This window comes from Eulemur rufifrons, chromosome 24 (genome assembly GCF_041146395.1).
Source record: "Eulemur rufifrons isolate Redbay chromosome 24, OSU_ERuf_1, whole genome shotgun sequence".
Classification (NCBI taxonomy): domain Eukaryota; kingdom Metazoa; phylum Chordata; class Mammalia; order Primates; family Lemuridae; genus Eulemur; species Eulemur rufifrons.
Window position 1 is genome coordinate 9,547,160 of NC_091006.1, and position 16,551 is coordinate 9,563,710.

Consider the following 16,551-nt stretch of genomic DNA (forward strand, 5'->3'; position numbering starts at 1 on the left):
GGGGCGGTGGCACCGGTTCCCCTCGGGGCTTCTGGGAAGTGTAGTTCACGGGCTCCAGGTAGTCAGAGCCACTTCCGCCCGGGGAAAGCGAGGTCGCCACCATCTTTCGGTCCGCGAGGTGAGTCAACCCTGCACCCGCACGACCACTCCGAGCCTTTTCAGCCGAGCGTGGGACTGTTCGCTACCCAGCCGTCAGTCTTAGGATGGAGAAGTCGCGGCCGCCGGCGGAGGCCGGAAGTTTGGATTCCGTCAGCTCTGCTGCCCTGCTTACCGAGCAGTGCTACTTGCATCGGTATGCTGCATAGCCAGTTACTTATTATCTCTGCGCTCTAGTTTCCTCATCTGTAAAATAGCAGTAAGATGGTAGGTACTGGGTAGGGATGTCATTAGAATTAAATGAGACAATGTATTTCAAAAGCTTAAAACGGTTGGCGGCAGCTGATACCAGTTTGGTTTTTGATGTTGATACAGTTATTTCCTCACAAACGCAGTTTTTACTGGAAGCCCCAGTGAAGAGAGAAACAAGATCAGGGCTCAAGGAGAATGTCACGGTCCTCTGTCACATCCATTAGGAGACCGAGCCCTTCCCAAATTGTACTGATCTTTTTTTTTTTTTTTTTTTTTTTTTTTTAAGGAAGGATTTTGAGTGATCCTGCACCAGTGCCCAAGGGTGTTCACTGCGGTTTATCCGGGGCATAGACTCTGTCGTGCCAATTCGCTACGGCCTTTTCTCGAAGCCTTTTTCTTCACCGCCCCCGAATGCGGAAAGAGGAGGAAGGAGAAACTTCTTGGCTTCTCACGGTAGAGCCCCAGGTACATACTACTGAATGTACCTGTTCTGTCGTTTCTCTTTTCAGTTAATCAAGTTTCCTTCACTCAGTAGTAAATTACTACTGGAAATTGATGACCTATTTGTTGAGTAAATGTGAGATTGGGTAGAGGCAGTTAGCAATGAGAACTATTAATAACATCTTACCATTTAGATGTTAAAGCATTTTTTATGGACTATATGGAAGTAGGTCTTGTTTGTGAACTAAAATAAAATCTTAAACCTCCCCGCCACCGGCTTACTGAATGGACCCCCTCTTGGCCAAGAGAATATCCTAGAACTAAATTGCCTGCCATGAGGAGGGAGGTCAGACATGCCTCCTCATCCTTCCCCCTCCCTTCTTGGAGATATCCTCTGTAACCCATTAACAGGCCTAAGGGTATACAAGACAAACCTGCAGGTCCTCAAATTACACAAGTGTATGTCCGGTGGCTGGTCTCTGATTAACAAACCTCATTATCTTAAAACATTCCAAGTCTTTAGACAAAGCTTCATGTCTTTAACCAATTTAAAGTTAAAGAATCTTAAAACCCACCTATAATCTGTAAGCTGCCACTTCGAGATGGCCCACCTTTTCCGGCCAAACCAATGTCTGCCTTCCACATATTGATCTGTGACTTTACCTGTAACCCCTGTCTCCCCGAAATGTATAAAACCAAACTGTAACCCAACCACAGTGAGTCCACTTGCTCAAGGCTTCTTGGGCATGGCTCCAGGTCATGGCCCTCAAATTTGGCTCAGAATAAATCTCTTTAAAATTATTTTACAGAGTTTGGCTTCTTTTCCATTGACATGTTGTTATCCCTATTTTAAGGATGAGGAAAATAAGGTAGAGAGAGCTTATGTTACTTTCCCAGTCATTCAACTTAATGGTGGATTTGGAATTGAAGCCAAGTAGTGTTTTTTGGGTTTTTTTTTTTTTTTTTGAGACAGAGTCTCACTTTGTTGCCCAGGCTAGAGTGCCGTGGCGTCAGCCTAGCTCATAGCAACCTCAAACTCCTGGGCTCAAGCGATCCTCCTGCCTCAGCCTCCCGAATACCTGGGACTACAGGCATGCGCCACCATGCCTGGCTAATTTTTCTATATATATATTTAGCTGTCCATATAATTTCTTTTCTATTTTTAGTAGAAATGGGGTCTCGCTCTTGCTCAGGCTGGTCTCGAACTCCTGAGCTCAAACAATCCGCCCACCTCGGCCTCCCAGAGTGCTAGGATTACAGGCGTGAGCCACCGTGCCTGGCCCCAAGTAGTGTTTTTTAAGAGCCTGTGATCTTAACCCCAATGATATAGTCACCTTCAGTTATCCTAAGTGGTAATTCATATGGCTAAATGAAATCAGTCCTGGGAAATTAGATGTGGACTTTACTGTGGAAGACCTGGAAAAGCTACATTGATGAATTTTGGAGTTTTAGGAAAAAATTCTAAAAGATTTCATTTATTTAATTTCATTCCTTGTCAAATAGATCGTATCCTAGTTAATAGAAGAAACGAATGCTGATTATAGAGGTACACTATCCAATCTAGTAGCTATAAGCCATGTACGTGTACCTTATGAACACTTGGCTAGTCCAAATCGAGATGGTCTATAAATGTGAAATACACAGTGGATTTTAAAGATGGTACAAAAAAGTGGAAGGTGGCTCATCAATAATATTTTGTATTGATTACATGTTGAAATGATTATATTTTGGATAAATTGGCTTAAATAAAATATATTGTTAAAATTATCTTGGTTTTTTTTTCCCCTTTTAAAATGGCACTGCTAGAAAATTTTAAATTACATATGTGACTCAATATTTGACAGTGATGTTAGAGATAACATAGAAAATATAAAATGAGCAAACAAAAAATTACTTATAATAAAAATATGTTTTTCTTTAGTATTTGCTATGGATGTTTCTCAAAATGGGTTTGGTATTCTATGTAGTGTTTTTTTTTATTAATATATTAGGGAAAATTTTAAGCATATACAACTGTAAAGAGACTAGTATAGTGAATCCCACATAACCAACACTTAGTTTCAACATCTGTTGCAAACTATCTGTGTCCCCTATTTTTTGACTGGAGTATTTTAAACATATCCCAAACATCAGGTCACCTTTTCTTAAATTCTACCATGACCTCTGAAACCAAAGCTTTCTTTTGGCATTTAATCAGTATGTTACATTAATCCTTTTCTTTCAGACTTTTTTTGTCATTATATTTTAGCACTGTCTCTTAGAATATAGTTGGATTTTTTTTTAATGCAGTCTGAGATAATCTGTTAATATGTATGTGTATATTTCTACTGTGTGTATGTGTGTGTGTGTTTACATGCTTTGCATTGCTTCCTTTTGTTCTTTTATTTGTGCTCAACTGGTTTTGAATTTGGTCTTAGGTCATTCTTTTAACTTTTAAAAATTATTCTTTCTCAACAAATGCTAAATTTATTCAGCATGTATTCTTTTTTCTCTCTCTCTTTTTTTTTCTCTTTCCTCTCTTTTTTCCTCTTTTTCCTCTCTTTTTTTTCCTCTCCTTTTTTTTTTTTTGCAAGCAGTTAAAGCTAAGAGCATGTATTCTTATTCTGAAAAATATAGAGACTAAAAAATACTTAAAATTAGATGATGTAACTTTTTTGGTTGTTTGTTTGTTTTAATGTAGGCTATGTTATAAGTCTATGTTTTACTATAACCACCCTCAAAATTTGCCATATAATTCTTGGAGGTTTTTTTTAAACAAAGATTATTATATTACCAGTATATTTACAAATATTTTCTTACCATTGCTTCTTGAAGTCCATCTTTCAGGGTTCACATAGTTATAAATTTTCTTCATTTTTGTTCAGCTAAAATATTGTTTCTTCTTCATGTAAATATTTAGTTGAACATAGAATTCAGGGTTGACAATTATTTTGTTTCTTTACTTTGGAGATAACAGTCACTTGTTTTAAGTCTCCTGTTACCCTATTTCTGTCATTCTAATTGTCATTTCTTTTAGGTAAACTATTTCTTCTTCAAGCTTGAAGATTGTTTTTGTTCTTTTCAGTTCTTTGTTTAGTCTTTTGCATTCCTGAGTTTTACTGTGATTTGTTTAGGAGTATATGTATTTTTAATTTTTTTTTTTTTTTTTTTTTTTTTTTTGAGACAGAGTCTCACTCTGTTGCCCAGGCTAGAGTGAGTGCCGTGGCGTCAGCCTAGCTCACAGCAACCTCAAACTCCTGAGCTCAAGCGATCCTCCTGTCTCAGCCTCCCGAGTAGCTGGGACTACAGGCATGCACCACCATGCCCGGCTAATTTTTTCTATATATATTTTTAGCTGTCCATATAATTTCTTTCTATTTTTAGTAGAGGTGGGGTCTCGCTCTTGCTCAGGCTGGTCTCGAACTCCTGAGCTCAAACGATCCGCCCACCTCGGCCTCCCAGAGTGCTAGGATTACAGGCGTGAGCCACCGCGCCCGGCCTGTATTTTTAATTATACTCTTCAGAATTTCTGTATGTGAACTCGTGTCTTTTATCAATGGTGGGAAATTCTCAGCAGTTATCTCTTGAAATTATTAATAACACTACCATTTTCTCCATTCTCCTCTTCTCACTTTCCTGTTGACAAATGTCAGAGCCTTTCAATTTATCTTTCATGTTTCTTGATTTTTTTTGTTTGTTTGTTTTTTACCTTTTCTTTGCTATGTGTTTTTCTTTATCTCCATGCACATAGGATAAAAGGGATTTACCAGTGATCTTTTTCTGGCTTCATGAAGTAAATTGACCTGAAACCATACTTTCTAGAATACTAATACCAGTATCAACAAAATAGTACTAGCTGGACAACAAATTACTAAGTAAGAAGAAATTTTAAGTCAAAATTAGGCTTTTCAGGAATTAAAGGTGACTTTCATAGGAAAGCAATATTTGCAAGCACAGTGTATCATCTGCTTTTTTTTTTTTTCCCTCTCCCCTAATCAGTTCTAGAATCATTTGGTTTTTTTTTTGTAGCAGAAAGGGATTCCTGGTTCTTAGAACTTTCCACCTACTCACTTAATCCTTGGAACAACCCTATGAGGTAGGTACAATTTAAATTCTTACCCTATTGTCATTGTACAGGTGAAAGAATTGAGGTATAGAGATTTTTTAATATCTCTAAGGTTATACAGATGATAAGTATCATTTCTAGGAATTAAACCCAGGAACTTGATTCTAGAGCCCATTTTTTTTTTTTTAATCCCACGTGCTATTATGTTCTTTCATTTCCTACCATCCCCACGATCAGAAACCCTTAAGTAGGGATATTGCATTTGCCCATGCAGATTGTTCACTGTCTAATGATACTGAGCTGATAGTCCTATTAGTAGCTGGAATTCAGTCCATGTTCTGCTTATCAGGCTGGATGTGGCTGCGTCTGTCTGGATGTAGGGCCACTCTTGTACAATTCCCACAAAGATCCATGTGAGCTAATGGCAGCTCTGGCCTGACTCTCACGGCTTCTTTGGTCTTCTCCAGTTATGCCTTCTCATGACTCTGACCTTCCCCAGAAGGAGCAGGAGAAAATGACCGAGTTTCAGGTAAGTAAGCTTTTCTTTTCTGTCTCCTTAAGATGTGATTTAATTTCTTAAACATTAGGCATATTTTTTTCTCTTCCTTGGGAAGGTTAAAGAAAATAGCGTATCTTCAGTGCATGTAGTATGGCAGATGTGTGTATGTTTTGTTTTAGTTTATCACCTTTACTATTTTACAAAACAATCTTTGAAAAAAAAATAGAAAGTTTAAAATAATCAAAAATAGTCTACACTACTGCTTTGCTTGTAAATTAGCTTTTTTTGACTTTCCCATGATCCTTTTTCATATGGATTTGTAACTCTGTCTTTGCAATACAGGAATAAATGAAATTTTATATTGTGCTTTCTTCACTTAATTACATCACTTGCATTTTAAGTGCCATTGAATTGCAATATCCTTTAAACAAACAAACAAACAAACAAAAAAGCTATTCTTTATTCAGATTTTCAGAGAATTTTAGAATTTTACTACTTTAAAGTAAATGCAGCTATACTTTTTCTACATACAACCTTTATCCTCAAAAAGGAATTCTGGGGCCGGGCGTGGTGGCTCACGCCTGTAATCCTAGCACTCTGGGAGACCGAGGCGGGTGGATTGTTTGAGCTTAGGAGTTCGAGACCAGCCTGAGCAAGAGCGAGACCCCGTCTCTACTAAAAATAGAAAGAAATTATCTGGCCAACTAAAATACATATATAGAAAAAATTAGCCGGGCATGATGGCGCATGCCTGTAGTCTCAGCTACTCGGGAGGCTGAGGCAGTAGGATCGTTTAAGCCCAGGAATTTGAGGTTGCTGTGAGCTAGGCTGATGCCATGGCACTCACTCTAGCCCAGGCAACAAAGCGAGACTCTGTCTCAAAAAAAAAAAAAAAGGAATTCTGGTGGAATTCCGCATTGTTTGTCCTTAAAGTTTTAGGAACTCTAAACTGAAGAGGTTCATGTCTTAAATTTCATGTTGGTTCCCTCAGTTGTTTTGTAAACAGAACATCCAAGTATGAGATGTTTTCAGAGAAGAGCTATATTTTTTCTTCCTGTGTGTGTATGTTTTCATCACTCATCTATTTTGTTTCTTTTTCATGTTAATTTATTTCATCAAAGCAACTACACATACATAGTTTAAGGTCTGGTACTTAAACGTCTCACCAGCCCTTTCTGTCTGTCATTGCAGTATTCCTCAGAATCTGTAACATTTGGTTTGTAAGGGTCTTTATGCTTCTTGATGCTGCCCCCTTTTTTTTTTTTTTAATGGGTGGGGTTTGAACCCAGGGCCTCATACATGCGAAGCATGCACTCTACCACTGAGCTACATCCCCACTCTGCTGCCCTTCTTTCCATGGAGGTTGGTTGTAAGATTGAGGTTACGTGTGCTTGATATTATAGGAGGCAGTGACATTCAAGGACGTGGCTGTGGTCTTCACCAGGGAGGAGTTGGGGCTGCTGAACCTTGCCCAGAGGAAGCTGTACCGAGATGTAATGGTGGAGAATTTCAAGAACCTGGTTGCAGTGGGTGAGGACATGCACCATCTGACACTTAACTTGAACTCCTTTGAGAGTCCCTGTGTGCTCAGTTGTTCAATGCTTTGGACTTTTCGAAGTGGTTCCCTGCTTTTGAAGACAAAAGTTATTCTAATCCCTGGGATAACAGTGATAGATTTTTCTGGTATTTCTGCTCAGGCATAATTCTGTCCTTTTAAATTGCTGGTTCTCAATCAGGGGTGATTTTGTCCCCAGAAGACATTTGGGAATGTCTAGAGACAGTTGGTTGTCACAACTGGGGGAGGGGTGCTATTGGCATCTAATGGGTAGTTGCCAGGGATGCTACTAAATTCCTTACGATGCACAGGTCAGCCCCACAACAGACAATTAGCCAGTCCAAAACAGCAGAGCCTCAGTTGAGAAACCCTGTTTAAATGAACTGTAAGTGGACAACTTCTATACTTTGTCTTTCGAAGTATGGTTGTGACCCATTGGTGGGTCATGAAGTCAACTTAGTGCATTATATTGCTATTTTTTTTTCAATGAAATAGAATAAAATGGAAGGGATAGAAAATGTCAGAGTTCCTTATCAAGAACCATTCACATTACAAGAAAAACTGACCATTTTTCATTGAGTGGTGTCAGACACAGTGTTAGAAATGTAATGAAAACAGACATTGGCTAAAACTAATTGGATCTATATATATACATGAACTAGGCCATGACCTAAATTTCTTATTGCAGTTCCTGATCCAAAAAATTCTCAAAATATCACTTTAGAGGTTCTGAGGATTATAGGATACAAACAAAAATGTATTTTGGTTGTGTGTTCATCTTAAGTATATATATCTCTATCTTTTCATAGGGCATCTTCCCTTCAAACCAGATATGGTTTCCCAGTTGGAAGTGGAAGAAAAGCTTTGGATAATGGAAACAGAAACCCAAAGAAGTGGACATTCTGGTGAGAACCATGCAGCCGTTCCTTCAGGTACTAGCTAGTCTGCACCTTGCCATGTCTGTGATTACCACCCTTGTCCAAGTGCTGTCATCGCTTGCCTGGATTATGACAACAGCATCCACAGTGGTCTCCATGCTTCTTCCCTTGCACTCCTATAATCCATTCTCGACACAGTAGCCAGAGTGCTTCTTTGAAAAGCGCAAATAGATTATCCCATTCCTCTGCTCAGAACCCTCCACAGCCTTCCTTTCACTCAAAGTTGTTCTACAAGACTGCAAGACCCTACCTGATCTGGTCTCCTCACCAAGTTTCTCTTTGATCTTGTATCCCTTTCCCTTCGCTTAGATCATCCTGGCCATCTTGGCTACCCATTTCCTATAGACACTGAGTTTCTCTGTTTCACGGCCTTTCACTAGCTCCATTCTCTGCCTTGGTGTAGAGTTTACCCTTCCTTACTCCACTCAAGTCATTAGTCAAATTTTATCTCATTCGAGAGGCCTTCTGTGTTTAAATTTACCACATTTATTTAAAATATCATCTTCCTTTCATTCTCCATCCCCTTAGCCTGTTTTGTTATCTAAGCACTGATCACCCCCTGACCTAAGAACATATTATATTTACTTGTTCATCATCTCTCTCTCCCCGTGGCAGTAGGAATTCTGGTGGTTTTGTTCACTGCTGTCTACTCATAGCCTCTGATGGGCCTTCCGCATATTAGGTGCTCAGTAAATACTTGTTGAATGAATGAATGAATGATTTAAATAATTATTCTTTCGAATAGGAATGAAGAAGCTCTCCTTATAGCTTCTCCTAACCTACGACACCTGCCTTTTCCATCCAGGAAGAGCACCTCATCTATATACCCAGCTAGCCTTTTCCTGCCCTCCATTCTCCTGCCCCTCGCAGCTTCCCTTTTCACTTCACTTTTTGTCCCCTTTCCTTTCTCTCCCCTTGTTTCCTTTCTCTTTAATTTGCATATTTCTCAGGCTTATCCATTTAGAAACTAAAAGTAAAAATTAGTTATTCCTACAGGATATAAATTTATATGCTCTCTCTCCACCCCAAAAATAAACCAAAGAGGCTTATCTGCTAACATGATAGACTAGGCCCTGAATTCTGTGAGTAGTTGAGGGATATAATCCATCTTCTTTGGTCCATCTCTCCTTTTTAGGTCTACATGCTGTCTCATGTTTGATGTCTTCAGGAGTGTTAGGAACTTGCCTCACTTTACTGGTTGCATTTTTATATGCAACCTTAATCTTGGGAATTATCCTAAGTATCATCATTTTTCATTTTTGCATAATAGACAAAAATCTCTTTTAACAAATATGGTAGCATTTTCTGGCACCCTTTCTCAAAAGGTTTTTTTTTTTTTTTTTGACCTTTTATCATCAATATATTTCAGGATTTTGCAACCATACTCTATATAAAATAATATTTTAAAACATTCTTTATAGGTTAGGGGAGCACAAATTAAAGAGCTTGTTTTTATAAAGATTCTTAAAAAAACTTACAGAGAATGGAGACAAGTTGATCTTACATTCCTGTTACTCCTAGAGATAGCTCATAGGTTTAGAATACACTGGTGTGATTAATGGATTATTTTTTAACATTGTGTTCCAATGAATGTCTAACATAATCCTAATTTCTTAGACATCTTTGGATATGTAAAGATTCAAACCCACTAACCTTAGAAGATAAAAGCTATTCACAGTTATTAAAATGTATAACTACACTGTCAAAAATTATCAGTGCTAATATGGCAGGCATTACATTTCATCAGTTCCCCTGTAGCAATTTCAACTTGGCTTCTCATTGGTGAAAACAGCCTCATTCACACAGCCAACTTCCCCCTTTACCACTTTCCCTTCCCTCTAATACCTAAACAATTATGTAAGCTACATACAGTAGTTGTTTAGAAGTTTTTAATTGGACATTTCCAGAAGTCCAAAGGCACTAACATGCCTGTAGAGATGAGGAGACTTCTGATTAGGAAAAGAAAATTGCAGAATTTCTAAATCATTTTTCCTGTATAATTTGCATCCTAATGGTATTAATCTTTTCTGATAGCACAGGCAATGTGAGAAGCTGTTTATATGTTGCAATGACTTCTGACACTAAACATCAGAAGTTAGGCCACACTAGGTTCCCCATAGGACCGCCCTCAACACCAGCTGTAAGTTTGAGGATTCCCAGATAATTTCGCTCACTTCTGACCAACTGGCTACAAATTTGGGGGTTCCTGTGATAATAATCTGTTAGAATGACTCATAGAACTCAGGAAGGTGCTATATTTATAATTATAGTTTAATTATAGCAAAAAGGATACAAATTAGAACCAGCAAAAGGGAGAGATGCACAGAGTGAAATCTGGGAGGTTTCCCTGCTGCCTCCCTTTTATAAGGACTGTTGTGAGTACTTTGGGCTTATCTGGATCATCCGGGGTAATCCCCCTTCTCAAGACGCTTAATTTAATCATATCTGTGCAGTTCTCTTTGCCATGTACATTAACATATTCATAGTTCCAGGGTTCAGGATATGAACATCTTTGGGAAGGTCATTATTCAGCCTGCCATGTCCAGAAACGTGTGCATATCTGTTGACATTTTTTGAGCATTTATATTATTAGAATATAACCTTCCATTTAAGCAAATTAATTATTTGACTAAGGACTTGGTAACCCCCACCCCCCCAAACATTTTAAGCCAAGGTCTTTCATATATTCTTAACCACGACCCTCAATAAGAACTATATTTTACATCCTGAGCATAGACCTGAAAGGAGTGAGAGAACAAGCAAGAGTCTCGGCTCTCTGGGAGAAAGCTTCCTACGCTGAATGTAGCTTTCCTTCCTTCTCTTCCTTTTCAGGGTTGGCTTTGGGAGTCTGCACTATGCCCTATTTCTTTCCTCTCTCAAGTTCTTCCTCGTACAAGATTAGCTTTCCTTTTTCTACTCTTTGTACAAAGACCTGGATTTCTACCAGGTTTTAGAACAATGTATGTTGTTATTCCAACTGCTTCCCCTAACTTACTCTTGGAGGATAATTTCCATCAGGACTTAAAATACTATTTTATGCCGACAGTCTGAACTTTTCTAACCTGATTAGGTAGTAGAATCCCTCTCGTCATACGCCAACTGAGGAAAAGGTAAGTGAGCTTTTAACTGATGTAGGTTGGAGTGTGGATTGTCTGTTGCCCTGCAGCCATTTCATTTCGAGCTTTTAGTTTTCATAGTAAATTGTTAGACTTATGATTCTAAATAGGTCACATTTACATTTAGTGGGTAGGAGCCTGTTGACCCCACTCTTTGCTTATACCCAAAGAACAATGTGACTCTTCCCCTGATTTACTAAGGCCTTCTGCCATGGCCTAAGTGTGAAATCCTGATGTTTCTGAACAAAGCATTTACTTGTCACCTCTGAATATTGCTTTTTTTTTCCATAGGCAGCAAGAATCAAAATAAGATGGAGACTTTTCGAAAATTTGCATTAAAATACCTTTCACATGAAGAGCTATCCTGCTGGCAAATCTGGAAACAAGTTGCACGTGAATTAACCAGGTGTCTTCAGAGAAAGAGTTCCCACTTACTGCAAGGTGACTCCATTCAGGTTTCTGAAAATGTGAACACTATAATGAATCATAAAGGAGATAGCTCTACTTATATTGAAAATCAGGAGTTTTCAATCTTGAAAACCCAGGAGTCTCAGGTGAATACGTATCTGAATGAGTCACAGAATCAGAGTAGAGGTAAACAAATCGATGTGAAAAATAACCCGCATGTATGTGAAGACTTCATGAAGAAGTCGCCATTTAGTGAGCATGTTAAAACTGACACAGAACAAAAATCCTACAAATGTAATGAATGTGGCAAGAGCACTAGTGATGGCTCCGATCAGCAATTACCCTTGGAGAAAACCCAGCCACGTGGTGAGTGTGGAAAGGACTTCAGTTGCAGCTCAGTGCTTCCCCTACGTCTGAACGTTCATATAGGAGAGAAATGCTTCAGTCCAAGCTCACGTCTGCAAACTCAGAGAATTCCCCCAGGAGAAAAACCTGATAAATGTCATGAATCTGGTGATTGCTTCAGTAGCAGTTCTTTGCCATCTTATCAATCTAATCATACAGGAGAAAAGTCCTATAGGTGTGACAGTTGTGGCAAGGGATTCAGTAGTAGCACGGGTCTTATCATTCATTACAGAACTCATACTGGAGAGAAGCCTTATAAATGTGAGGAATGTGGTAAATGCTTTAGTCAAAGTTCAAATTTTCAATGCCATCAGAGAGTCCACACTGAAGAAAAACCATACAAATGTGAAGAGTGTGGGAAGGGCTTCGGTTGGAGTGTTAACCTCCGTGTCCATCAGAGGGTCCACAGGGGTGAGAAACCCTATAAATGTGAGGAGTGTGGGAAGGGCTTCACTCAGGCTGCACATTTTCACATTCATCAAAGAGTCCACACTGGGGAGAAACCCTACAAATGTGATGTGTGTGGGAAGGGCTTCAGTCACAATTCACCCTTAATCTGCCATCGGAGAGTCCACACTGGAGAGAAGCCATACAAATGTGAGGCATGTGGGAAAGGCTTTACCCGTAATACAGATCTTCACATCCATTTCAGAGTCCACACGGGAGAGAAGCCCTATAAATGTAAGGAGTGTGGCAAGGGCTTCAGTCAGGCTTCAAATCTTCAAGTCCATCAGAATGTCCACACTGGAGAGAAACGATTCAAATGTGAAACATGTGGGAAGGGTTTCAGTCAGTCCTCAAAGCTCCAAACCCATCAGAGAGTCCACACTGGAGAGAAGCCATATAAATGTGGTGTGTGTGGTAAGGACTTCAGTTACGGTTCAAATCTTAAACTGCACCAAGTAATTCATACTGGAGAAAAACCATATAAATGTGAGGAGTGTGGGAAGGGCTTCAGTTGGAGATCAAATCTTTATGCTCATCAGCGAGTTCACTCAGGAGAAAAACCCTATAAATGTGAAGAGTGTGATAAAAGCTTCAGTCAGGCTATAGATTTTCGAGTACATCAGAGAGTCCATACTGGAGAGAAACCATACAAATGTAGTATATGTGGTAAGGGCTTCAGTCAGTCCTCTGGTCTTCAGTCCCATCAGAGAGTCCACACTGGGGAAAAGCCCTACAAATGTGACGTGTGCGGAAAGGGCTTTAGATACAGTTCACAGTTTATATACCATCAGAGAGGCCACACTGGAGAAAAACCTTACAAATGTGAGCAGTGTGGGAAAGGCTTTGGTAGGAACTTGAATCTTCGCCATCATCAGAGGGTCCACACTGGGGAGAAACCCCATATATGTGAGAAATGTGGTAAGGCCTTCAGTCTTCCCTCAAATCTTCGAGTCCATCTGGGTGTTCACGTCAGGGAGAAACTCTTTAAATGTGAAGAGTGTGGTAAGGGCTTCGGTCAGAGAGCACGTCTTCAAGTCCATCAGAGAGTCCATACTGGAGAAAAACCATACAAATGTGATATATGTGATAAGGACTTCCAGCACCGTTCACGTCTTATATATCATCAGAAAGTCCATACTGGCAAAAAGCTTTAGAAATGAGAAGTGTGTTATCAAATTTTGGCACAATGCCCATCTTCAAGTTTTTGGAGCTGGTGTTAAACCCTATGAAAGTATTGAGAGCGGAAGGGGATTCTTCAGACTCAGAATCTTTCTATAACAGAGCCATAATAAGAGGACTAGAACTCATTTAGGGGAGAAATACAGAGTGTGACCCTCATGGTAAGATCCAATTAGAATAAATGATCGTCTGTCAATGTGAATATATTGCCTGAAGATAATGTGAGAAAGGATATTTGCCATATACTAACTGGTTTTTTGGTCAGGGAGGTTTTGGATTATTTTTCCTTTTCATTTTATATTTATGGTTACTATTTTTACTAAAGCTGTAAAGCTATAAAAATGAATAAAATGACGGACTAAAAATTTCCTGTAGCTAAGGATTCATAATATTTGATGTGGTATATAGGGTTAAAATTAAGGACTAGATCTCCAGAGATGAATTTTTGATCTTCAGAAGTAAATTTGTATCTGCCAGAGACATATATTATAAGAGGATGTTCAATGCATCGTTGTTTTAATAGCAAACATAGAAACAATCAGTTGGATTGCCAAAGTATTTTATGGTATACCAGTCTAATGGAACACTATGCAAACATCAAATGGGAAAAGATAAATTTTTGGTTATGGATATTGGAAGATGTTCAATATATTAACCTGGAAAAACATAAAACATATTTTTGTGTAATCTTATTTTTTAAAAAGCATAGATAAATAGGTATTTCTAGTTATCTCTAAATAATGAAATTATGCTTCATATATTTTTACATTTCTTTAAACTTCTTATTTTGAAGTTTAAGACTTTCAGAAAAATGATAAAAATTATATAAAATCTCCCATATACCTTTTACCCAGATTCACCAGTTAAAATGTTTATCATTCTCTCTAGATATATAAGTGTGTATATACACATGCACATACATATTGCTACCTGTGTATACATACACTTTTTTTTTTACCCATGTGAGTATGTTACAGACATCTTTTCCCTGACACAAAATACTTAACTGTGTTCTCCCGATAAAAAGGGTATTTACTTATACAGATACAGTACAATATTCAGGAAAGTATCATATTGATATGTAACACTATGTGATCTACAGACCTTATTTAAATTTTGTCAATTGTCCCAATAATATATTTATTATATTATTTTTTCTGGGCTAGAGTCCAGTTAAGAATTACACATTCCTATAATCTGAATCACTACCTCATTCACTGTTTTTAATAACCTTGATATTTTTGACGTTATTTTGTAGAATGTCTCTTAATTTGGATTTGCCTGAGGTTTCTTCATGATTGGATTTAAATGATGCATTTTTTGGCACGAGGACTCTAATGTTCCTTGGTGCATGATGTAATGAAACATGTTTGTACCATTATAGGTGAGGTTAACTTGGATCACTTGTTTAGGGTAGGTGTGTGCTGGATTTTTTCATTGTGAAGTTACTGTTTTTCCCTTTTTAATTAATAATTTGTGGGGAGATAACCGTTTGGCTCTGTAAATAGCTTGTTTTTCAGCAAATTTTCTTCCATTAGTTTTAGCATTCTCTGCCAAGTCTGGCCTAAATCAGTTTTTGCTCTGATGGTTGCAAAAGGGTGACTTTCTACCTTCATCATTCCTCCAATATGTGTTAGTTTGTTCTACTCTTAGGGAAGCATTTCCTTTCTGTCCTGTTTGCCCATCATGCATTTTTCATAAATTTGAGCATATCCTTACTCTCTGGCACAAAACGATGTTTCAGGCTTGTCTTGTACTCTCCCTGCCATCAACCCTTCCCCCCCCAAAAAAACAACAACAAATGGAATTTGCTGTTTGGGAACTCTGATTCCTCAGATTGGGAAATGGTACTTAGAAATCAAGATCTGAGTGATTGATAGTTATGAAGGGAAGTAGGAAGAATGAATTATGAGTTCATACTTTTACAACTCCAATTCATAAATCAACATCGTAGTGTTCTTTTCTAGTTATTTTCCTCCATTCCATGTTGCATCTTCATTCTCCAAGAATCAGAAATTTGTCTCCCAGTATCATTCATATATTTACTAGGGAATGTGGACATGAATCCAAGTAGAACTCGGAGGATCTGTCATTCAAGGAAGGAGAGAGTGGGAGTATTGGACAACGAATGCCAGAGGTGATTTTTGAATAGCATATTCTCCCAAACATTATAACTTTTTCCATTCTCAGGGCATCAGCCCAAATAAATTATCCCAGTAGGACCATGTAGAAAATTACCTGATAGAAAAACCCAAGGAGGTATATCCAGGTGAGAATTTTGCAGTCAGTGTTTCCTTGCAGATACTAGTACAGCTAATGTGAAGAACAGTTCCTTGTGAATTGTAGTTCGGGAGCTCTCCTACCCTGTGAGTGCAACTAATACCATTGATCAGCATTGCTTTACTTTATCTATTAATACCATTTACCTCTTATTCTCCACTTCTCAGAAAGAGCTTGGCAAACTTCTCAACTCATCAAGGACCACAGCCCTCCGTTGCTTTTTGAGAGTCCCCAAAGCGTTTTAGGAGAAACTAGTGTTAAAGAGACCATACCAGAATATTGGTTACAAAGCAGTGTGGTGTAGTGGTTAGAGAGCAGACTCTGAAGTTAGACTTTCTTGTTTAGTTCAGCCATTTGCTAGTAGGGCAACTGCAGACAAGATGCTTAACCTCTCTGTTCTTCACTTTGCTTGTGTCTTCCATGTTGGTAACAAAATCTCAGTTCTGTTACAAGGGTTAAAACTATATGCCTGGCACATAGTAAGAGCTGCACTGTGTTAACTATTATTTTCCATGTAGACTTCACTACTATATTTATATTATTGTAAATTTCTAAGCCAGGGATCAGTAAACTATAGCCTGCTGGCCAAATCTGGCCTGTATCTTATTTTTGTATGGCCTAAGAGATTTTACATTTTTAAAGAGTTGTAAGAAAAAAAAAGCAAAGAGGGACCTTATGTGGCTCACAAAACCTAAAACATAGTGTCTGGTGCTTTATAGGAATTTTGCCATCCCCTGGTGTAAGCAAACTTCAGTTTCTTGGAAGCCCTTTCTTCTGAGATACATACATAATATGTGATATAAAGATATGTGCTATCTCAACACTTCCTAAAATGCTTTAGGTTTAAAAAAGTTACATCAGAAAACACAACCACATTTTTTATAGAAAAT

General features: G+C 38.4%; 1 protein-coding gene across 1 annotated transcript; it reads left to right on the forward strand.

Moving 5' to 3' along the window:
- Nucleotides 1-233: 233 nt before the first annotated feature.
- Nucleotides 234-13,356, forward strand: ZNF227 (zinc finger protein 227). Its single transcript, XM_069457582.1, has 7 exons — nucleotides 234-292; nucleotides 635-813; nucleotides 4,798-4,864; nucleotides 5,302-5,363; nucleotides 6,737-6,863; nucleotides 7,698-7,781; nucleotides 11,234-13,356. Exons 4-7 carry the CDS (start codon nucleotides 5,304-5,306, stop codon nucleotides 13,354-13,356), a joined length of 2,394 nt encoding a protein of 797 aa, XP_069313683.1. The 5' UTR covers nucleotides 234-292; nucleotides 635-813; nucleotides 4,798-4,864; nucleotides 5,302-5,303.
- The last annotated feature ends 3,195 nt before the right edge of the window (nucleotides 13,357-16,551 follow it).